Source organism: Melanerpes formicivorus, unplaced genomic scaffold, assembly GCF_026170545.1.
Source record: "Melanerpes formicivorus ecotype bairdi unplaced genomic scaffold, bMelFor1.0.p_v2 SCAF_6, whole genome shotgun sequence".
Taxonomy (NCBI): Eukaryota; Metazoa; Chordata; class Aves; order Piciformes; family Picidae; genus Melanerpes; species Melanerpes formicivorus.
In genome coordinates, this window is record NW_027142358.1 from 19,841,166 (window position 1) to 19,865,619 (window position 24,454).

Sequence of the window (24,454 nt, forward strand, 5' to 3'; positions counted from 1 at the left end):
TAATCAAAAGCAAGACCTCTACAGAGATAAGTGTTCAAGGAATCAAGGTTAGAGATTTAAAAACATTTAAAAAGTAGTTGGGAGAACAGTATCATAAACAAAAAGCTGATTTTAAAGTCAGTCTGGCTAAATGAAAACTCTTTCCTAGCACATAATCAGACACTTAATTCAATTGTCCGTAAGAGAAATCCTATATATGAGGGAATATTAAAAATATAAAAGAATATGCAACTGTCAGTAAACATACAGCAAAGACACACAGCAATAGTTCACACTGTTTCAATAATGATTACAAGAAGTTGTGTATTTGTTTTGCTTAAATGTTTTCCTATAATTTTAGAGTGCAAAAAAGAATGTCAGAAATGCAATCAATATCCTGGGTTTTGCAGTCCTCATATGGAAATATTTACCTGCCTCTGAAACTTAGCAACATAACTAAAGCTCCACTTGAACAAAAAAAGATGGAACAAACTTCCTGTCAGTTTCAGGTCAAGCACTTTTCATGAAGAATGGAGCTGCAACAAGTGTTTCATTGCTACCATTTACACTCCCCTTATCACAATAAATAAATTATTAGACTAAACCTTTATTAGAATAAACCAAACCAGGTTGGAAGAGACCTTCAAGATCATCGTGTCCAACCCATCAACCAATCCAACCCACCCAAACAGCTAACCCATGGCACCAAGCACCCCGTCAAGTCTCCTTCTGAACACCTTCAATGACGGCGACTCCACCACCTCCCCGGGCAACCCATTCCATAGCGCAATCACTCTTTCTGTATAGAACTTCTTCCTAACATCCAACCTGAACCTCCCCTGGCGCAGCTTGAGACTGTGTCCTCTTGTTCTGGTACTGGGTGCCTGGGAGAAGAGACCATCATCAGCCTGTCTACAACCTCCCTTCAGGTAGTTGTAGAGAGTGATAAGGTCACCCCTAAGTCTCCTCTTCTCCAGGCTAAGCAGCCCCAGCTCCCTCAGCCTCTCCTCATAGGGCTTGTGTTCCAAACCCCTCACCAACTTTGTTGCTCTTCTCTGGACTCGTTCCAGCAAGTCAACATCCTTCCTAAACTGAGGGGCCCAGAACTGGACACAGTACTCGAGGTGTGGCCTAACCAGTGCAGTGTACAGGGGCAGAATGACCTCCCTGCTCCTGCTGGCCACACTGTTCTTGATGCAGGCCAGGATGCCATTGGCCCTCTTGGCTGCCTGGGCACACTGCAGGCTCATGTTAAGCCTACCATCAACCAGCACCCCCAGATCCCTCTCTGCCTGGCTGCTCTCTAGCCACTCTGACCCCAGCCTGTAGCACTGCATGGGGTTGTTGTGGCCAATGTGCAGAACCCGGCATTTGGATGTGTTAAATCTCATGCCGTTGGATTCTGCCCATCTGTCCAGCCTGTCCAGGTCTCTCTGCAGAGCCTCTCTACCCTCCAGCAGATCAACTCTTGCCCCCAGCTTGGTGTCGTCAGCAAATTTACTGATGATGGACTCAATGCCCTCATCCAGATCATCAATAAAGATGTTAAAGAGCACAGGGCCTTTGAAGTGTTTCATTCCTGCTTACATGCTGGTATTTTGTAAATAGCAATACCCTAGACTCACTCTGGTCTTTAAAGCATTCCAGGGATGTGCAAGGCAATTCACTAGGATACAAGAAGAAAATATTTTTGTACCATTTATAAAATAGAAAGTATTTTCTAAATACTGTTTATTCATAATTATCTCAACCTTTTAAAATTTCTTTTTTAGTGCATGCTTTAGAATGTAATGTATTAGTACAGGAGCAAATGTACATATAAGTAAACAACTATGTATAGTGGGGCTGCACGCTCAAAACTTTTTTTGCCACTATGTATGTGCAATTGAAGTTTGAAGACTACTGTGCAGTACTTAAATCTTTAACACCTAAATACTTAAATATCAATTCCTTACTGTAAGACAAAGAAGTGTGAAATCATCTTCAGTAGGAAATTCTTATACACAATATAAAATCGAAATCTTTACTACAAAGTCCTGTAGCCATTAAAACTATTAAAAGTATTTTAAATGGGCACTAAAAGTAAAGCTATTCAGAATATAAACACTTCAATTAATGAAATCTGTACTTCATATAAATCAAAAGCAGAAAAAACTAGATGAGAAATTCCTTCCAGAGGGATGAAAGGCAGGCACATTAATGATCTGACAGTACAAAAGGAAACAATCTTGCACTTGCAGACAGGAAAACATTGCACAGCCTTACGTAAGTCAGGTACAGTAACCTCAGTTCTGCTTTACTCATGCCCAGTGTATATGAATTCCATCTTTCTGTATTAAAACTGCCTTTGTTTCCTGTTTATACAGGATGCAATTTAGAGCTGTTGAATTCCCTAGACATCAAATAGGAGAAAAACAATCCTTTCAATAATACAACCTACAACAGAGGCCAAGTTCTTATTGATTGTCACGCGTCATAGGTATCACCTGTCATCATCTCAAAATTCAGAACATCATACTGCTCAACATGCTTACATTTCACTAAATCTCTAGACTTGTATAAACAAAAATACTGAGCAATGTAATTTTATGGGCAATCTAGATGCATATAATCCCTGCATCAGGTCTGAGACACATACACCCACATCTCTGTTCTCTATGCTTTTCATTTTGTACTTTTGTTTATTGTGGCAAGTAACTTTGAGCATTATAGGCCTCCTGTAAGAAAAAGTTTTGGTCATTTGGAAATCTTAAAATACATCAGATTGATACCTGATTGATGAAATTATAAGATGCTAACTCCAAGTACTCAACACCAAGGATTAACAGAGTAAGACATTTTACCCTGAGGGTGTGAAACAAATGAACGCTCAAAGCTACAACTGTAGCTGGGGTTATGGTACAACTGTTATAATACAACTAAGTTCTGGACTAAATTAATATTAAGCTAACAAAAGAAAAAATTTTAGACTGAGTACTGCTTTAATCACTACAAAGTTATTATTGCCAGACTCCTTTTAAAGTTACCTATTTAAAGAGTATTTCATCATTTACCACACACATGTTGGTCTTAAACTTGTCAGAAAATTATACTCAGCTTGAAGTATTCCATGCAAGGCTAATTAGAACATATAACTAAAGCAGGCATAACAGAACAGTTTTGCAGGATCAAAAACCTAGAATCACTTTTCAGAGGAGCAATGCATCCCTCAGTCCAAACCAAGTTCTCTCAAAGTCACTAGGTAATTTAATCCCCAGAGAATACTCATTAGTTTGGCAAAATTAATGTTGTTTATGAAGATAATTGCATTACTGGTAAATTAGACTTCAATTCTCCTGCATAAACGTACTATACAGTTTGACCATTTCCTTTCATGCATTATACATTCCATAAAAGACATAGATCTTAACTAGTGCGTTTGCTCCTCATTTCCAATCACTTGAAATTACTTTAAAGGTCTGTTTTATAAATTCTGCCCTAGGGGAATGCTGGCAGTTCCTGACCCAAGCACTTAGTAACATATGTGCCAAAAGATCTACCAGGCTCACACCATTAGATATACTTCAAGTATGCCTTTTCCTTTGGATGGAGGATGACTTTGAAGCCCATGTCTTGGTGATCTGCAGTTGGACGAATCATACAATCAACAAGGTTGGAAAAGACCTCAGAGATTATCAAGTCCAACCTGTCACCCATGACCTCATGACTACTAGACCATGGCACCAAGTGCCATGTCCAATCCCCTCTTGAACACATACTTACAGAAGCTTTAGGCATACTGAAAAAAAAAATATTAAAAAATAAATCTAGCTGAGTTGTAAGTGCATCTGACAAGAAAAGAACTTAGAAACTGTACAAACATAAAGGGGTTCAGTGGGTTTGGTGGTCTTAGGTTGACAGTTGGACTTGATGATCTTAGAGGTCTCTTCCAACTGAAACAATTCTGAGACTTCAAGTGTGAATTCCACCTCAAATACTTTGATGGGAGCTATTACAGATGCACAGTATCTCCAGTTTAACTAAACTGTAACTTGACACAATAGCTAATAATGGGTCTAATAGCAGGTCAAAGACACAAAAGAAAAGGTCCTTTTCAGTCCTCCAGAACACTTGCTCAAGACTGCCGAAGTTTTCTTCCTTATGCTTGGCTTTTACATATAATCAAACTAGGTAGTTTCCTAAACTACCAAATTCTACACATAGTATTAAGACCTAAATCTGACAACTTATGCTGGGTCAAAGATTGGACTAGATGATCTCAAAGGTTCCTTTCCAGAAAATATATTCTATAAAAGCCTCCACATAGCAATGTCTTATGTGACAGTGGATTGTATCTGTTTCAGCATCTTATAAGAAACAAATGCAGGAAGGCATAGTTTGAACTTATCTTTAATGCATTTCTTGAAGAATATATTTTTTTGTAAAAGTGTGACACTTAACCATAAACTATTCACAAGAAAAGACCTAACTATGTGCAACATTGTAAGAACACTAAACTGTGCCACCAACATCATAATTGTAGAAATGATCTAAGAAGTGCCAATACAATTCATGCTCTACATTCAACCAGCATGGAGCTTTCATGGAAAATTCATCACTAAGAGGAATAAAGTGGAAAATTTAATGGTTTATTTTTCTGATGGGATATCTTGCATAAAGCTGCCAAATCCATACCCATCTTTTATACATTATAAAAGTGATATCAAAAAGAAAAATTGAACTCCTTAAATTTAGCTTGCTATTTTGAACAGAAGCAGCATTTTCTGCTATTTATTAGGATCTAACTTTTGTCCACCCAACAGATATCATTCTATTACTACAGTTAGAGCTCTCAAAATTAAACTACAAATTCCATTTTATTAATTACATTTTAAACAAATTATGTCATTAGTGACTTAAGAATTGTAACAGACTCATCCATGCCAAGTATGAAAGGGAAGAATTAAATTTAATTACAGAGTATTTCACTGCACATAGGTGACTTTCAGTCTGTAGCACAATGGTGAAAATAGAATCTCAGTGTCACAACACACTATTAAACTAAGTGCTTCAGTGTTAAAATAAGGCTGCCCATGTTTTTCCCCTCCTATTATCTGGCAATTCCAACAGACAGAAGAGAAGTAAAGCAGAGATGACTTATTCCAGTACTAAGACATACAACTGCCTTCCTTCAGAACAGCTGCAGTTCTTAGCACATGCACCAGCATTCAAACAACTCGCCATCAACACTGTAGTAAGTGCCAAGCACAGGTGGACTTAGAGAAGAAAATCCAGAAAGAATAACTTTTCGGTGTCTCCCACTGACTTGACTGTTGTTTTGTCAAACAGGTTTGCACCTTGGGGGAAGTAGGGATGGAAGTCACAACATGCACATGAATACCACATAAAAACCTAAAGTGAGAAGACTGAAGGGAAGAGGGAACATGACAGCATTTAAATGTAGGAAATATACATACTTCATAGTGCATAAAATGGTACTAACATTTAACTCTGCATATCATGAAATGATAATTGGCTACTGCATAAACACTGAGAAACAAACAAAAACAGCTTCTTATGTTTATGTTTCTAACTTAAGGTGCAAATGTTTTTTTTTCAGTTTCGATCTCAAAGGCTTGAGGGGAAGACTGGAATCCTTTTGCATGAACACAGAAAGGGCAAGCTTAGTGGAACATCACATTTGCTAAAGAAAAACTCAAATCCCTCAAATACTAGCATCCACTCAGTAATTTTGCTTCATTAGGAAGGTGTGGGAGATCTTTTTTTTTTTGGTACCCAAAGTAACTCATTCACACTAATTTAGCAAATTAATTATACTGGGGGGGGAGAAAGTCAGTCTGGAAAAAGCTCCAGATCATAATACTGTGAAGAGAAAGGATTGCTGTGTGGAACAACCTATTATGCCCTTCCCTAAGCAGAGAGAGCAGAGCACCAGTCTTCCAAGCCTTTACATCAAAACATTATTATGAACTGGGGGAGGGAAAAAAAGAAAGGCAAGAACAAAATTTCTTAAAAAAAAAAAAAAAAGTCACAAACACTAACTTCAGTCACTGCCTACTGCCTTCAGAATATATCCAGCTACAAGAAAGACGATGCCCTTGCTAACCCAGAGCTAACTTTTCACAGTGAAAAACAAAGCAGAGTTAACAGGAAGAAAAAGAAATAGAATATTATCATGGAATGTCTTAGGTTTGAAGGGACCTTAGAGATTCTCTACTCCAAGCTCCCCACTATGGCCAGGGATGCCTCACAACTAGACACAGCTGCTCAAGGTCTCATTCATCCTGCCCCTGAACACCCCCAGGGAGGAAGCGCCTCCCCAGGCAACCTATTCCAGAGTCTCACCACCCTTATCCCCCTCCTCTCCCCTCATTTTAGATTTCAACTAAGTCAGGTTATATATAGTATCACAATAGAAACTAGGTGACTGTAGAACTCTTATCATTTGCTCTCTTCAATCGTCTTTTGCTTTTTATCCTGCCAGTTCCCTTCTTGCTGACACTTCTCCTCTTATTTTATTCACTGCCCATCATACCTTGTATTCAACGTCACTAATCTGCTCATCATCAAATGAAAAATTAACCAGTGGGGAGGGAAGGGGGGAATTCTGGTCCAATGAGTAGTTATGCACAAAAAATAATTGCATAAATTTTTCCTATGGTGGAAACACTAAGGAAGAGCCTCTTTTAACCCTCAAGAACTAGGGGACAGCAGCTTCACTTTTTTTTTCCAGTTAGGCAATAATATTCTTGCACTTACACAAATTAAAATGGCTTTCATCCCATGTGACTAACTGTTGAACACTACTCCATCCATAATGCAAAAGGAAAGCCTGAAGGTTGTCTGAAGTTTTATCCCCTTCAAATAACATAGCTGGAACTTACTGGGAGTGATGGCATAAGGAAGCCAAGTCAGAAAACAAAGGAGGACATATTGGAGTAAGGCAGGAAATACTAAATAGCCAATTCTTTATATTGGTTGTTTTTAAGTTTATAGCAGGAAATTATCTAATAATTTGGCACAGCTCTTTTGAGTTCAAATTAGTATGCCCCAAGTTAATCACTAGTATTACACTGCACTGCTGTGACTTCACATTGCGGTGCAATGTTCATGGCAAAGAATATGAATTTACACCAGTGATTTAACATCGCTTTTTTCTGTAGCTGGTAGGAATTGCACTGCTTGAAAATGTATATAGAAGATGACCAGCTCTCATTTCTAATTTACAAGTTCATGTCAACCATAGTATTTTGCAGCAGGAAGTGTCCATGCTCTTCCCCATTTAGAACTGAAATAAGATTTTAAAAAAGAAAAAAAAAACCCAACAACAGAAACCATAACAGATGTGAAGACAAATTCCTAACCAAATCCACCTGCAAGTTAGCCTTGAGGAAAAAGAATAAGCATGTGTTGAGAAATCAGAATATCTTTAAGTTCTTATTGTGGTTTTGAAACCTTTATAGACTTTTTGTAGTAAAAAGGACAGGTTTATTTTAACATCAGCTCTACCACTGTCTTAAAATGATAATGAGATTGTATGAATTCTAAAGAATCAAGCCCCATTGTTCTAACTTAATGTGCAGTTCATCACTGCTGACACAAAAACAACAACAGAAACATGTCCAGGGAAACATTGCCCTTTAATTTAAATACATATAGAGTATTTGAAGCAAAACTGAAATGTACTATTCACCTATGAATGGCTAATGAGGTAGGGAATTGTATCAGCCTAATTATACCACAGCAAGAGCAAGTCTGTGCATGTGCATACATGAAAAAGAAATTTGGATTAAGAATAGCTTCCTGTGCACAAGACCCTTTCTTACATTGCAGCATAGTTTTCTTGTTCCTTAGGGGTAAACAGAAAAGGCAGAAAGCAAACTACTGGAATTAGTGACAGAAGCATGAAAGAAACAATGACAACAACAGTATTTTCATTGAAGGGTTATCAGCTTCATTTACTCCAGAGAGCCATACCTGTTGAAGTTAATGTCTGGATAACTAGAATACTCAGACTTCATCTTCGCATTGCGACGTGGAAAAGTACAGAAGAAAGCATTGGCCAGAAAACTAGCAATCTGTTCCTGTGACATAGTGATGGAGTGATTCATCTTTTGTTTCAGTAGAGGTATTGGCTACCAACAAAAGAAGTGAGGGGGTGGCAGGAGAGAAAATAGGGAAGGAGAGAGAAAAAATTAGCTTACTCATTTTAAAAAAACAAGAGCATAAAAGTACATTTGTTAAATTAGAGCAAGAGTAATTTAGGCCACTGGTGAACCTTTTAATCAGCTGCACCATTAAAGTTATGAACAGTTTATCCACAACAATTCAGAAAAGGCCTGCTTGACAAAGTGCAGATTTCTAATCAATAACAAAACGAAAAAGCAAGAAAACACAACTCATTAAACAAAACCATGGGGAAAGGAGAGAGGGAAGATAGATGGGATGTTGCAAATTTTGGGCAATCTTACAAACTGAAGTTAACCACTTTCAATAGCTGCAGGATTAAGAACTCTTAAGATGTGCTTTCATCTATAGTAACCATGCTTCATACTTTACAAAGAAACATGCAAGTTGTACCACGGATTATCACTCTGCAACTTGCTGGGAACTTTTTTCCTTTTTATTGAAGAAATAACCCTGATAATGTTTGCAGAAGGTGCATGATTATCCATTTATTTATTATCAGAGGTGGAAGGAAAAAAAACAGCAAAAGCCTGAAGGGTTATAAAACTTGGCTTTCATCAGGCTTTAGCCTCCCAATCTGCAATTTTTTCTTACCACATTCTAACAGCATTTAATTTTTTAATTCTGTGATAATACCATGAGGAAGGGAGTGTATGGAGATGGGGGCATATGGAGTAACAATTACAATAAATCCATTTGACAGAACAACAACATAGTTTTCACCTCTTCTTCCAATACCCTCAGCCATCATCATTAGTCTAACTCTAGGAGAGCTGAATAGCTACATTTCATTCCTTTATTTATACAGAAATTGCTAGTAATTTAGACTGTTTAATACATAGCTCTGCTTACAAAAGACCAAGTTTTCCTTAGTTCTTATAACTACTACATTCATGTTCACTGAATTTCATTTGGTCTTCTGGCTATTTAATTCATAAGCTATATTATCATATCTGAAGTCACACAACTAGATGGGAAAAAAGCCCGAGAAGGTCTCTCTAGTAAGTTCCACAAGTCCACAAAACCAGGATCTTTTGGACAGGATGTTACATTGGAACAAACTTAGCTTTATGACTAACCCAAAAACTTTAAAAATAATTTATTTATTTTTAATTGGTGTGACAAAGTTCTTCACACTTTACAATTAGCTAACAGCACATCATCTCTATAAACAGTAAACCATCTCTATAAATGAACTTGCAAATCTCGTGCTTGAGTTTATGTTCAGAAACTTCATAAAGTTCATAAGATGCTTATAAACTTCATCTATCAAAGGACTTGTAAAAAAAAAAAAAGAAATATTCATATTGTTTGAGATTATGTAGTCACTGTGCACCCTTGCAGCATAAAAAAGTAGGGAAAGACCTTCCCTGGTCCTGTCCGACAAAATCGATTTAGAAAACTGAAACACAGGAGCTTACAAATTAGAGTTGTGACCCTGCCAATATGACACATATCACACATTTTTACTTACTTGATCCTATTCACTTTTATCAGCTTTACTACCTACAAAACTGCTTCCCACAACAATAACAAAGAATTGAAGTTTTTGTGTGCAAGTATTGTGATGTTCTAACTAGAATAAAATATGCTCTCAAGTAAATGAAAGCTTTGTAAAAAAATACTATTTCAAGGATGAAAAGAAATTCTGAAATACAATACCAGGTGTTTCAAGATTAAGTATTTCCGTTTTTCAAATTTCAGTATTTCAGTCTCGATGTTTAAGAAGGACATCGAAACACTTGAACGTGTCCAGAGAAGGGCAACAAGGCTGGTGAGAGGCCTTGAGCACAAGCCCTATGAGGAGAGGCTGAGGGAGCTGGGATTGTTTAGCCTGGAGAAGAGAAGGCTCAGGGGTGAGCTCATTGCCCTCTACAACTACCTGAAAGGTGGTTGTAGCCAGGAAGGGGTTGGTCTCTTCTCCCAGGCAATCAGCACCAGAACAAGGGGACACAGTCTCAAGCTGCACCAGGGGAAGTTTAGGCTCGAGGTGAGGAGAAAGTTCTTCACCGAGAGAGTTGTTCGTCATTGGAATGGGCTGCCCGGGGAGGTGGTGGAGTAATCATCCCTGGAGGTGTTCAAGAGGAGATTGGATGTGGCACTTGGTGCCATGGTCTAGTCATGGGTCTGTGGTGACAGGTTGGACTCAATGATCCTTGAGGTCTCTTCCAACCTTGACAATACTGTGATGAGAGTTTACAACTATGATTTTCAAACCTGAAAGGTTTCATGGTCAATTGATTTAAAAAAAGCAAGAAGTGTCTTCAGAATAGAGTGTTCCTTAAGTTCAGGCTGAAAATATGACAGTGAGACACACTACTTTACATTGTGACATCATTATCTATGTGCATTGTCCACTTTGCTCCCTAGGCCTGAATGTGAAAACTATAGCTTTTATTAAGAACATAGTATGATCCTGATGTTTTTACCTTAGCAATTAGCTAGTTAGCAAAAAAGTGGTCTACCGCAGAGCACTTATTAACAATGTTTACTTACCTGTGTGCAGATGTTAGGGAGACAGAGAGCCAGCTTGACCATATCAGGAAGAATAGACTGGAACAGATGTTGAGCTTCTGCATCTTCGAGAACCTGTTAAAAACAAACACAAGATTTTTTGCCTCAGAAGCAATGATTATACAGAAGTTGATGAAAACAGGACCCATCCAAAAGAATCGAGAGGAAAAATATAGGATCACATCCATGCAAATCCGTAGCACTTTTCATGGTAGCATCTCACTGCATTTTGCCTTACTATAATCCATTAACTGAAATCCAGACACAACTCTCAAACACTGCAGTTACGAAAACATCACCAAATGTTCTATACAGTAACCTTGACAGAGTTGTTATTTCACTCTTTCCAAAGCAAGAAATCAAGTTCACAGCCGATAAAATAACTACCTAAAGTACAAAAGCACTGGAACAGTTTACTTCTTTCATCTTTAGGTCATAGTCCAAGACAATTACCTGTGATATTCTCCTGTTAATGACACATGAAATGCACTACAGGGTCAGACCAGTGGTCCTTGGCAGTAGCAACAGGAAATCCTATACAAGAGCAGAATGGAAGCCTGGCCATTCTCTGCTGTCCACCCCCACGATCCCTCAAGAACTATAGCTGTCAGATTACATACATTAAAGGTCCCACATGCCTGGTCCCACATGCTCAAATTGCCATCTTTTCAGTCTCTTCCTGCAAGACAGCTGATCATATGACTATTTTAGCTGCCCTTCTTTACCTGCTCTAACATTCTTCCTGGGAAAGAGAGATCAGAAATAAAAAAAAAAAATCAGGGTACATCAGTGTTTCACAAGGCTCCTCAAAGCTTTTTATAGTTAAGACTAAGTCACATCAAATCTTTGTCTTATTCTCAACTACCTTCCTGACACAGCTAAGGCAACATCAGAGAGAGAAAAACAAATTCTCCACTTCCCTATGGAGTGTGCAGTTTTTCCCTAATCTAGGGGTCCAGGAGCCCGATGTGACTGGCTGTTAGATTTGCATGCTGCACTCAAGGTAAAAGGCAGAGAGAACTGAACACACAACTTGCACTACAGTTGGGGCACACAAGACAAAGGTCAAAGTTCAGCCTTCTGCCTTCCTCTTTCCCCTACAGCCAGGGAATCTATATTTCAGACAACTACATTCTACTGTTTTTTAGATTAAAATCAATAAAATTCTGAAACTGTGGCCTTAACATTATTTTTCAATTAACACTGTTATAAAATTATTTGATCTACTACCAATTTCACACAAAACCAACAGCAGACAGAATAGATGAAACACTATCAAGTATTACCAATTTTACTCTCTTTGACACTTAAGACTAACTAAAATTACACAAAGTGATCCTTTTAGTCAGATAATCACAGTGTTATAATTCCTACTTCATTGGAAAGCTTCACACAGACATCAGAAGCTAAAAAAATACTGACAATTTTCTTGAGAAGAGGAAAATAAAGTAGCTGTGATTCAAAGCATACTATTCGCCACAAATGCCAAGCTGAAAATATTACAATATCACTTAGGTTGGAAAGGACCTCGAGGATCATCGAGTCCAACCTATCAACACAGACCCCATGCCTAGACCATGGCACCAAGTGCCACGTCCAATCTCCCCTTGAACGCCTCCAGGGTTGATGACTCAACCACCTCCCTGGGCAACCCGTTCCAATGCCGAATGACTCGCTCGGTGAAGAATATTGTTTGAAGGCTTACAACTTCTGTTCTTTTGAGATCATTAAAATAACTATAAAAGTATCTCTGCTCTATTCCCTCCCTTTCCAGGTGATATAAAGGGACAAAAGTGCTCAGGAAGCTGAATTAAAAAACACAAACAAATGCTCAAAGGACTAAACTTATGGTAGGAAAGGGAGGAAAATAAACCAATTCCAATACCTACTTTCCATGCAGTATGTTGCTTATGGAGATACAGCAACAAAGTTTTAATTTAGAGTTTTAAATTAAAACCAAAACTTACACAAGTAGTATAGGAAAAGTGAAAATAATTTGATATAATAGATGAATCCAAGTAATACACAAAGTATTACTGAAAGCCAATTTTAAGGTTAAGGACTTAACAAGATGCACCTCCTGTTGTTGACTGCATATACTCCTACACATTTAAAAAGTATAAGTCAGATACTGAAAATCTAACCTTTAACATCACCTGCTCTAGCAGGAAACTTAGGTCTGTTCTTGGGCACAATGTTTTTAAGCACCATAAAGTAACAAAACAAGCATTTAAAGGCTGGAATTTCAGATCTCAATACATAAAATGAATATGTAAGTTAAATCTATTCAAAAGATGACATTTAACCTCAGATGTCTACCAGGCTGTCAAATTCTGATATTCTCTCCCCTTCGGGTAACACTTCTTCTCTTCTAAAGTTGACATATAAATAGTGGATGCTACGCTTTGCTGACTGCCACAGACTCTACAGTATCACTTATCTGGTGACACATTATGGCACTGGACTTTCTCATAGCTGTCAAGACTTCAACCTTTTCTTTGTGCTCCTTTGAAAATAATATAATAATGGTATGAGACATCTTTTTTTCCCAAAACAGAAGCAGGGCCAGCAATTGCACAGCTCAGCTCCAATACAAAAACACGTATACAAGATTCACTTTGTAACTCAATTTGACTTTTCCTACTCCTTACCTTCCTGATATTGTACCACAACATACTCTCCTTCCTACATTGTTCTTGTGCATGAGTTTTCCTAGACCTCCACTAATGAAGGCCTCAAAATTCAGAGCTGTTAAAGACTAGGTGAACTCCAGCTGGACTTCAGACAGATTATTCTTACACATAAATTACAAATACGGTAGGATTACTTTTTTCCCTGTGTGTGTGCATAAAAACCTTACTATATTTTTAAAAATTATGTCACTTAAAGGACCCCTCAACTTTAAAATGATGATCATTGAGACTGCTAAGTTCACAGACCTTGTCAAGAAATTCCTAATTGTGTATCCCACTCTACTCAAACCACCAAGCGGCCTAAGCCTCCCTGTGTTGAATATTACCCCATTCAGACAAAGGTCTTTTCAATATTGCAGAGAAGCACATCAATAGTTTTCAAGCTCAAAAACTTCACAAAATAGCTGCTGCAGTGAGTAATATAAGAATTCATGCTGGTTTTTCTTTAAAGTAACCAAAAACTAAACAAAAAACCCACAACTCTAAATCCTGTCTTCCCAATAAACTTTCTCTCCAAAAATAACTCCTTGGGGAACTACTCAGTCCTGTGCCTCTCCTTTTCATCCTGAGGCTATAGCCCATTATTGAACAGTGGCAGGAGGGTAGAAATCTGTGTCTTTTCTTGCTTTAATTCTCAAACAAACAAAACAAAAAATACAACCAAAATGTAACTAGCTTGAGTCATAACCACATCCATGTGATCTTCCCTTTCTGCCTATAGTCTGTTCCTGCACAGGTAACAGACCTATGACGTTTATTTGAAACACACACTTACAAATCCTTGGATGCTTAGCTGTCATCCTCTTGACCACCAAACAAGCACGCCACCACACCTGCAGCTCTGCAGACCAACCACTGTCACTGCACATTGTTAGCTATGCTCAGCACAACACAGAACCTGGTTTTATCAGTGAGTCTTTTCAGACTTGGCAAGCAGCTAAAAAAGAGCAATCAGTTGTAGAAAGCAAAAGGATTCTAAGAAATGGAATGCTGACAACAGCTACATATGACAGACATCCCATGATGCAAATGTAAACCTGGGAGAACCTAGCAAGAGCATACAGAACAAATACTTGGTCACAGAACTGAATGAAAATTTATTTAGAAGGAAACTCTATTCAGGAAGCAGTGACTTGTACTGATGTAAAACCTAGGATATTTAGAGTTACAGTACAAATTCTACTTATTTGCTGCAGCTGAAAGAGGGATGTGTCACACTTTCTCCCTGAAAACACACTCAACACATTTCACCAGTTTCCATGTTCCTCTGATAACTTCCTCAGATCTTTTGGCCTGCTAATGCTCCAGGAAAATAACTAGAGGCAGGTAGTCTTCCTCTTCATTAATAAATTGAACCAACCTATTAAAGAGTTCATTATTACATGGTGGTGGGTGGTAGGTGAAACAGAGCCATTCACACCCCTTGTCAACGGGCTACAGATACCAGTTGCAACTCTTTGCACTAAAAAACCACTAATATTCCAGATAGTATGAAATTGCTACAAAAGGCACCTAAGCATTTTGCTTTGATATAAGTCTCCTGCTACAGGAACATGTCCTGATTCAGTCATGTGCTAGTAAGTGTGTACAATCTTTTCCAATGCTACAACTATGCAAAGATTAAGGATTGTATGTCCATTCTTAAAAAAAATTAGATCTGTTTTATAACTCAAAGAATTCTAAAATATTAACTCATTTTCAACAATTTTTGATACAGGAAAATGCATTATGCACCATAGCAAATTATTTTTTAAACAATTGATCATTTTCTCCTTTCCTTATTATGCATACATGTCCTTCATAGCTTCCTTCAGGATTTGAAATAAAAATAAATTGTTGACTTTATTCATAGTCCTCCAATCATGCAAACAAAAAAGAAAAAAGATATTTAGGAATAAAAAAAGGGTTACACCCTAATGGGAATGTCTATGCAATCAGAGTTGCAAAGTATGACTTGCCTTTTGCCTAAGAAGTCACTTAGCAGTTCCATCAGTATTTGCATTGGAGTGACTGATTAAATGAACATGACTTGGGGCTCCAATTCATTAGATGCAAATGGTTCAGTGAGCCGTAACAGAGCTAAGAGCTCTTGGCCAAACTTGCATTGCAATTCTGCAAAATGACCATTTATATTGTATCAAAGAAGCTTGACTAAAATCCACCATAAGTAATGGCCTCTTGTCACTATAAACCAGTCCTCCAAAACATAATGAACGAGTATGCCTCACAGTCCTAATAAGGATCTGAGGTACTGTGGGGTGACAGTGATGGTGGAGAGTTTAAATCTAAATCTGACAGCTCATCAAACCAAACAAACTGCACATACAGAACAGAATTTTGGACAGCTCTATCTATCACATGGGAAGGTAGAGTTATCACACCAACAGGCAACCAGGATGTGAAGACAGCAAAGGTTTAGCACTCTCAACTTGTTTATTTCTCCATATTAACTCCTGTGGCAAGACAGGGATCAACTCAACAAGCTTCCTAAAGATAAGCAGGAAAACCAGAGTGCTTTCTTCAAGCTTTGTCCCTTTTATTTCCCAATTCTAATCGATTTAGACCTTCTTTTTCCTTCCCAGCTGCCATAATGCATCATGCATTTTCTTAGAATTATTTTGTTTGTGTTTGTAAGTGCTCAGTACCATCAGTTACTTATGCTGAACTGTTTTTCCAATAACAGCTTTCCCAATTATTTTAATCCAAGATATCATATCTTTATAGTCTCCTAATAAACTCAACAAACTGCACAACTGCTGTGTTCTCTATTCACAGAAAATTCATTCTCATTTCAGAATTTTAATTTTAGTTTTCCTTTCTTCACTATCTTCACCTTGCCTCCACTAGGAAAAAAAGCAACAAACCTCTGCATATTTTTGCAGGGCACTGAGATCCACATGATGAATACTTTCAAGCTGAAAAATTTGGTCGCAAGTAGATGTATAACAAATCAGGGTACTCATAGCCTTAACTAGACATCATTAGTAAATCTTCTTCAAGTCTGCAATTCAGGAAAAACATAACATGAACAAACCAACACTGTTCCCACTCTCACAGAACAATTTGCTCAGTGCTGCACACAAGGAATATACAAGTGGAACCTGTCACAAAGCCTAAGACAACTTGAAATTGTCCAAAAAACCCCAGCTTTGGTCAACTTCTGTAATTGTGCAACTTTGGTGGAAAGGGAATGCAAAATAAGTATTTGGAGAATAAGGACAAAATGAACTTGTGTCTGAAGTCTTAATTCCTTCTTAAGACTGTTAATAGTCTTGTTATACTCACAGGCATTTTAAATGTGGGGTTTGGGGTTTTTCTTATTCAATGCATAGAACTGTACCTCCCTTCCAAAGGCTCCCATTTCACTGCCAAATGAGATACAAGAATTCAGTCATTCTCTTGAACAAGATACTGGTTCTTTTGCCTAACATTAACAATTGGTTCCTTTGAGTAGCATTAACAATTTCGATTTCCCACTTTTTTAGATGTCTTCCCAGGCATCCTGAGGCTTCTTTCTCACTATTTCGCTTCAGCTTAGACTTTCCTTTGAGATGACAACACAAAAACTTCAGTATACTTAAATCACAACATGTAGCTGCTCCTTTATTGCAGCAAGCAATATTGTCTTCATCCTCTTTTCCTTCCAGAGCAACATGCACTTATTCTCCTGTCTCGTACAGGAATTGCAAGCTTTTCTTCGTGCTGTTATTCACCACTGGAACTCCTCAATGCTAAAAAAACAACCAAGCCACTATCCATGACAGAAGCCTTTCACCTGAAAGTAAACCAATCTCAGAATGCCAACCTGTACTCTGTTTCTGCCCCTAATCCTTATCATAAGGGCTTTTAAATGTGACAGAATCTTAAAAGCAGACTTTCTCAATCTGTTATCTGGAGAAAAAACCCAACCAATCAATCAACCAACAACAACAAACCCCAAACAAACTCAAAGAACAAAATAACCCCACCCCAAACCAACAAGTCAGATACACAAGCAAAAAAAAAAACAAAACAAAACAAAAGGCTGAACAAGTCCTCTTTGGGTGACTTTGAAACAAAAATGTTTAAGGTAACGTACCACAAACACCCATAACTTATGCGGAGATGGAGCAGATGAATTCTACTTAAACACACTGTGACACAAACTATCAGCACACCAGACACCTAGGCAGAGACACCAGCCTACAGCCCCCTAACTTGTATGCCTGTGTTGAAACAGACTCTTTGTCATGTCAAATATTACACAGAGAAACAAGATTGAAACCTAGAAGTAAAGGAAGGGGTGGATTTTCTATCCCATTAAATTAAATGAACTTCCAAAGCTGCAGGAAACAATATTCTCACCTCCACCCTTTAGTTTCCTTACAAAACTAATTCAGTAGGAAACACTCTTGGCTGTCAAATCCATCTATTTCTTTAGCACTTGTCTGATTAGATACCAAAGGAAGGACAAAGTAATCTTTGGAGGGAAGAGGCAAAAAACCCGTAACACTGGATTATGCAGAGAATAATCTTATTTCAGAGAAAGAATGCTTCTGACATTTATCAAACCTACAAACTTGACACTTCAAAAGGAAAAGAGAAGACAGCTTACAAGGCAAAGGTTAATTCATTTTTGTTTATTTTTTCCCCCCCAAAGGTTCATTCATGTCTACTGCCAATCCAACCCTGGAATGATCTCTCAGGTGTATCATCCCCAACAACTGCAGCTTTGTTCTCAAACTCTTTAACATTCTAAATAAAACCTAAGAGGAAAAAAAAAAAAAATTATATTTACACTTCCATCTCCTCCTCATGTTTAGAAATGTAGTTTGTACTTCCACATACCAGAAACCTTAAGCATTTTCCTAATGAATTAGAGAAATCTAGTCCCAAATCTCTACAGGCCACCAACAGACGCTATCTGTGTAGTCTTGCAAAGTGCTGATTTTAGCGAGTAAAAGCACCACAACAATTTCTAAGGCAGTGGCAGAGTGCTGGGATGAAACTAAATACTTTTGAGTTACTTTTTAAGTACAAAGTCATGGGGAAGGCAAAGATCTTGCTTCTACAGCAGGACTGGAACATGGACAAAACCAACCAAACAAAATCTTTCATTTGACTAACACTAAGGGTGAAAACAAGCAATTTTCAGGTTCATTCAAAACTTTTGTCTCTCTACAAACAGCGCGTGGGGAATAAAGTGTTTAATACTACTATGATTTTGAAAGCCCCTGCTAAGCACCTCACTGAAGAAGTGTCCAAAACTACAACTCTTTTCAAACAATTCTGAAACTGATAACCTTTAAACTGTAACACCTTGGTACTAAAAGCTTCATGAAACAATGCTGGTTTTTCTTTAGCATCACCAAAAATGTCAAGCATAAACAGTATATGAGGGCTTAGCTAAGGATAACACAACAACACTGTAAAATATTTTTTTTTAAACATCTATACTGTTTTTTGCTTGTCAGTATTCTAGACCTGAAATATCCAAGGCCTTGAAAAAATATCCAGTAATTAAGATTATATTGGCCACACTGGCCCTTTAAAGAATGCATGACAAGGAAGCAACATAAACTCAGTTTTTCAAATAAAAAAGCAGAAGAAAAATCAAGAACAGTTACAATATACTTCAGTTATGCATTCACAGTCATCTTAACAATAGCAATGCCTCTTTATTACCTCCCTACTTCCACATACTTTTTTAAAGAGAGTATTTCTTTTGAAACCTTTGCCCAGTTGTTGCTGGGTTTTTTAAGTGGTTTGTGTGTGTGTGTTTGGTGGTTTTTTGGTTGTTGCTTTTTTTTTTCTGAATTCTAACTGCAACACACAGAAATAAATAAATTAATTTCTAAAGACACACAGCTAAGGAAGCCACAACTCTCTGCCCCCAAAATGAAACAAGCAAGTATGAGAAAATGGCTTTTAAACCCAGAACACTTATATTTACTGTTTTCTTAAATTTTAAACAGAAATGTTCTCAATATATTGAAAAACTATGGAAGTGATCCTCAGGATGTATCTTCACATTGTCTCAAAGCATTAAGAATCCACAAACACTTAGGATGCAATATAAATAAAACTCTACACTTGCTACGGGTATATCTCCCTTCCCTAGTAATTCAGAGTAAATAGGCTGATGCAATAGTCATTGTAATGATGCCTACAAAACATCACTTAAAAAAACATTCTTTTGCTGAGAAAGTACAAAAAAATACAAGAATAAGCCTGTACTTGAATGCTGAAAGCTATTTCTCCTCTACAGTGTTTGGCTTCTAATGTTTTGAATGTGTACGTTGCCCCTAAGCCCAGAGAAGCTCACATTTTGTTCAATATGGGGTAAGTTCCTTTCTGCTACTCTGAAAAGAAAACACTTCATGGCACACTCAAAAGACCTTTTCAGTTTAGATTTTTAAAAAGCTAATCTGATGTAATGAAAGTTATTTGAAAACATCTGGACTAAAATGAAATCCAGCAAGGAGCAATGGATAGGCTATTTTCAGCCTTGGGACATTCTGTATCTTGCTTAAAAGCCTACATCTGAAGTGCTGACATCTCTGTACAATGCTTACTTCTGTTAGTACTGTCCAGATAATTATAAAAACAATTTCTCAAAAACCCAGTCACCAGAATAATTTGGTACTTTAAAATTCCTTCTATTCCAGTATCACTGATTACAACAATAATTTTTTTTGAGTCAGGTCATTCACAGAAGAGAACATACAGGAAGGACTGACATGGTTCATAAGACCTGCTAGGAGAAATGAGTGAGGTAAATCCTTATCAGAACACAAAAATTGTCCAAGCCATTTAACAATGGAATGCATTCTTAAGTAGTTTGGTCTGTTTTCAAATGAGTAAAAATCAAGAGCTGAACCATAATCAACTACTATACTACAGCCATATCATCTTCAGCTGCTGCAGTTATAGTCCTTTTTTTCAGAAGAAAAATAGAAATAATAGTAAAAAAGAAGAAATATAATTTCCAAAAGTTAAGGTCATTAAATTAAGGTTATTAAGGTTAAGACCACACACACACTTAAAGGCTGTGTGGTTCTGCAGTAGTTTGAAATTTTTCAGTTGAAGCAGAGTATTTCATTGGCAAGACAGTTTATAATTTCATTCAAATCACTTCAAAACACAGCCGATTCTTCTTAGAGAAGAAGCAGACATACTGCCAGCCTTTGCACATCTGATTTTTCTGCCCAGTTCTCAAGCACTTCATATGCTCTGACTCAATTATTTGTATCTGACATGTCTTCTGGAACTACAAAGTTCAAGCCAAACATGATAGCATGGTTTGTAGCTACAATTCAAATGAGAAACTCTAGTTCGGCAGAACAATGCCCTAAGCATGTTCCGTACGCATTATCTCAGGTTTCACTAGGTTTATGTCAAAATTCAGCAATTCAATAACACATTTATTAGGTTTTTCAGTTAAATTTAATGCAATTATTTCTAATTGCAAAGCACAGACTCATTGCAATATGCTCTACCACTCCTCACTTTAAGAGTCTCTTCCAACCTGGTTTATTCTGTTCTGTTCTATAAGAAATATTCTCCTTTATTCTGTAACCTGTGCAGTAAAACATCTGCTGTAGAAAAAAAATCCAAATAATTCCATCCATATGACTATTGCCAGACACAAATGAAAGAAAAAAAAATAATCAAATATTAAGACTTTTGGAAGAGCCAAGCACTTGTAATATGGATATGTGATATTTATAGAAGATACAAGAAGTTGTGTTTATAGATTAATTTATTTACATATTTATCTTGCATATTATATATTGGTAAATTTATGCATCTGTAAATTACATCTATTCAAGATTTGGAAAAGGTATGAGGTTATAGCAAGTAGACACTTGCATGTGAAAGCAGACAGCAAGCCTCACAACCTGACTGTTCTGGACTTCTGAAAGTATGTAGCAACCAGAATTAAGACCATCATGCAAGTTTTAACAGAAACAATTAGGGAGAAGTGGGCCTCCTTTTCTATACCTGTTTCAAAACTAATTACAGCTGGACTTGCAAGACAAACATTTTTAATAGTCCATATTTCTATCATGTAAAATTATAATTAAAGGGTAAATAAAAATAGCAATATATTCCTTCAGTATTAACCCATCTTGTTTTCTTGCTACATAGTTTTTTAATCAGACTTTACAGCTGAGATTTGTGCCATTAAAAAAAAAAAAAGCTGCTAACAGCTAGTTTTGAGGCTAAAGCCAAGTGAAATCATGCTTGACTGGAGAAGGAAAAAAAAGGGGCACAGATAAAGTCTGCTCCATTCTTCCTCTTCCTTCATGCTGAGGGCTCTTCTTGGCAATTAAGTATAGAGAGAAGAAGAGAGTGGACTCTTTATTTAAGAACTATTACCACATTTCCTTGAACCTCATTGAAAAAAAATCAAATTCACAGCTTCCTTTATCAAAAAAGGATTTCTAGAATGCTGAATTTATATGGCAATCAACAGCAAATATGCAGATTTGGTTATTAAATAGACTGCTCCAAAGAGCTTTCCCAAAAGATAAAAAGACCGCAAGAAGTCCATAAACAAGCACTACAGACATACACATGCTTTTTCTTACCCTAAATCTAACAGTAGGTAACCAAGTACAATGCAGTGGAGAACAAGAGTGTCTTTGTAAAGATACTGATAGCATATCCCCTTTAAGGTTCCCTACTTTAAACAAGTCGGCACCAAGTGTTTAAAATGCTGCAGAGAACCTGGGGAAAACCAAAAGGGAAAAAAAAACCAAATCAGAAATCCAAACCAAATTTCAAAAGGCATGAGTGTCTTCAAATGATGTTCATTTTAAATGCCAAATTACTGTTATTATTTTGTTCTCCTAAAAGAGGCTAGCTTACAGCTCCCCATACCTCTGTCAGCACTGTCTCGTACTGGCACTACGCTGAAATGGTGCCTGTGTGACAAAGCCACTTCCACCTTCTACCTCAACCCAGCAAGTCCTAGTAACGCAAAAACAGACAAAGGTTCGTGGAAGTTCATCAACAAAAGATGCTTAGAAAAGTCTAACAGCAAGGAAAGCAAGTCACCAGCAGTACTTCCAGACAATGCCATTTTACTCCCAGTGATCAGTTTCAGAAATTCCGAGTCCACCACAGTATCTGCATAGATGTCAACAGGATCTTTCTACCAGCAATTTCTCCAAAGCCCTTCAAAGCTTGATTTTAAAGCCATAGTGTCCTCTACATTGCCCCAACAGGAGCTCCACAGCCTTTTATTCAGTATCTAAACTAGCAATTACTTTTTGCCTCCTTACCTGCTTGGAACACTCATCTGGTGTCCCTTAACTGTTGTACCAGAAGAATGAACAGTCATGTCCTCTTCATCCTCTCTTACACTCATTTTGGACATCACTGTTATGCCTATTCCTCATATCTAACTAAAATGAAAAAAACTAACAGTCCCAGCTTATTCAGACTTTTCTCCTATGAAAACTAAGACATACATTTACATTATTTCTGACTCCTCTCATTGTACCTTCTCTATTTCACAAACTCTCCACCAAGACGATCAAGCTCTAACAGTCCAGATAAACATTAAAATATTCATGGATACAACATGAACATCGGCAAGACGTATTACGATCCATTTTTCAGATGACTCACAGAAATTCAATCACTGCCTATGCCACGCAAATTCACCTAAACTCCAACCTTCAGCCTATGCTTCTTAAGAGATCAAACCTATGTCTCAACTATTTGTAATTTCCATTACATGACGAAACTCCAGAGATCACAGTTTCTCTTCTAGTGATATATCCAAGCAGAATAGCATACAGGCATTATTTCAAACTTTTGAAACAAGTATTTAGGGAATTTAAAATGCTAACATTTCTGCACACTTGAGTCCCTCTATTTCTGCTTTGCATATACAAACAGAAAAAAAAATCAGCAAGAGCAGTTAAAAATCAGATGACTAGACACTTTACTTACACGAACTGAAAAGGCAGATGAGAATTACTCCTTCCTTTTCTGACACTAAAACGATGAAAATGCTGTAGCTCTGCAGATTTCAAAGGTCTTTAGAAGACTAAAACTAAACCACATGAGAAATAAAAGCACCCGTTGTTGTTTCATTGCCGGCAGAGTTCCTTTTCATCACCGTGTCTGCCTTAACATATTTATTCAGTAAATGTTATTAAATATGTCTGCTAACTCTCACAGGTTTTAGATTGGACTAAACAACTCAGTTTGATACAGCTCTACTGTAAAGGACAAAAACAAGTTGTGAGGCTGATCACTAACTGGTTCATCTCATCTCAAAAGCTCTGATTTTAATGACAGAGGTTCAATATCATGAAGGTTCCTAAAGCTTCACAACATAAACCATGCTGATGTAAGTTCTTGTATACCATGCAACTAAACCTGAGTTTAGAAGGATCGCCTTTAAAGAAAGTTATGCACTGCTTATACAAGGTCATTTTTAGACATAAACACCCCTCCTTACAATAAAAACAAAGCATGTCCAGAACGAGCAGATATGATTTAATGCAGCAGATTGTGTGACAGCCTTAAAAGATAAAGTCCTACTTTTCCCTTTAAAAAAAGATGCTACTGTTGGAGCTAGTCTAAGACATAACCTTGAATGACTACAACTCACTTATTTCATGCACCTGGAAAAACAAAGTAATTTGGCCTTGCCTAGAAGTGGAGGAGCAAATCTACAAGAAAGAAAAATAAGTACTACAGTATGGAGCATTGTTGATCGAAAGCATGTAATAAATTCCCAACCTATCATCATTCACATAAATAAAACTCATCTACAACACACTGTGGGTCCCAAGACAGCTCCATTTGCTGCAGGAACCTCTTGTTTCTTACGCTGCTTGTTTACTTCTTTGCTGTCTGATTTCTAGGCAAGTTCTGGGAAAACAGACACATCTTGGAACAGATGATTCTCAAGTGACAAGAATTTTGCAAGTAAGAAGAAAAATGTTATCAGTAATAATTTTCATCCACCAGCAATAACTTGAATAAATCCTAAGCCTATTTGCCAATATTAACACAGATGGCAAAACAAATCAATAAAACAGTGTGGAAATTGCACAGAAGACAACAAAACTGTTAGT

The 24,454-nt window shown here is 37.3% G+C and overlaps 1 protein-coding gene across 1 annotated transcript in view; it reads right to left on the minus strand.

The window, feature by feature from the left end:
• Positions 1-24,454, minus strand: part of PARG (poly(ADP-ribose) glycohydrolase) — a 69,134-nt gene that overhangs the window by 29,272 nt on the left and 15,408 nt on the right. The window contains exons 8-9 of the mRNA XM_068139997.1: positions 10,663-10,755; positions 7,957-8,114 (exon numbers count right to left, since the gene is read on the minus strand). Of these exons, the coding sequence (XP_067996098.1) occupies positions 7,957-8,114; positions 10,663-10,755 (251 nt within the window). The remainder of the gene's footprint in view (positions 1-7,956; positions 8,115-10,662; positions 10,756-24,454) is intronic.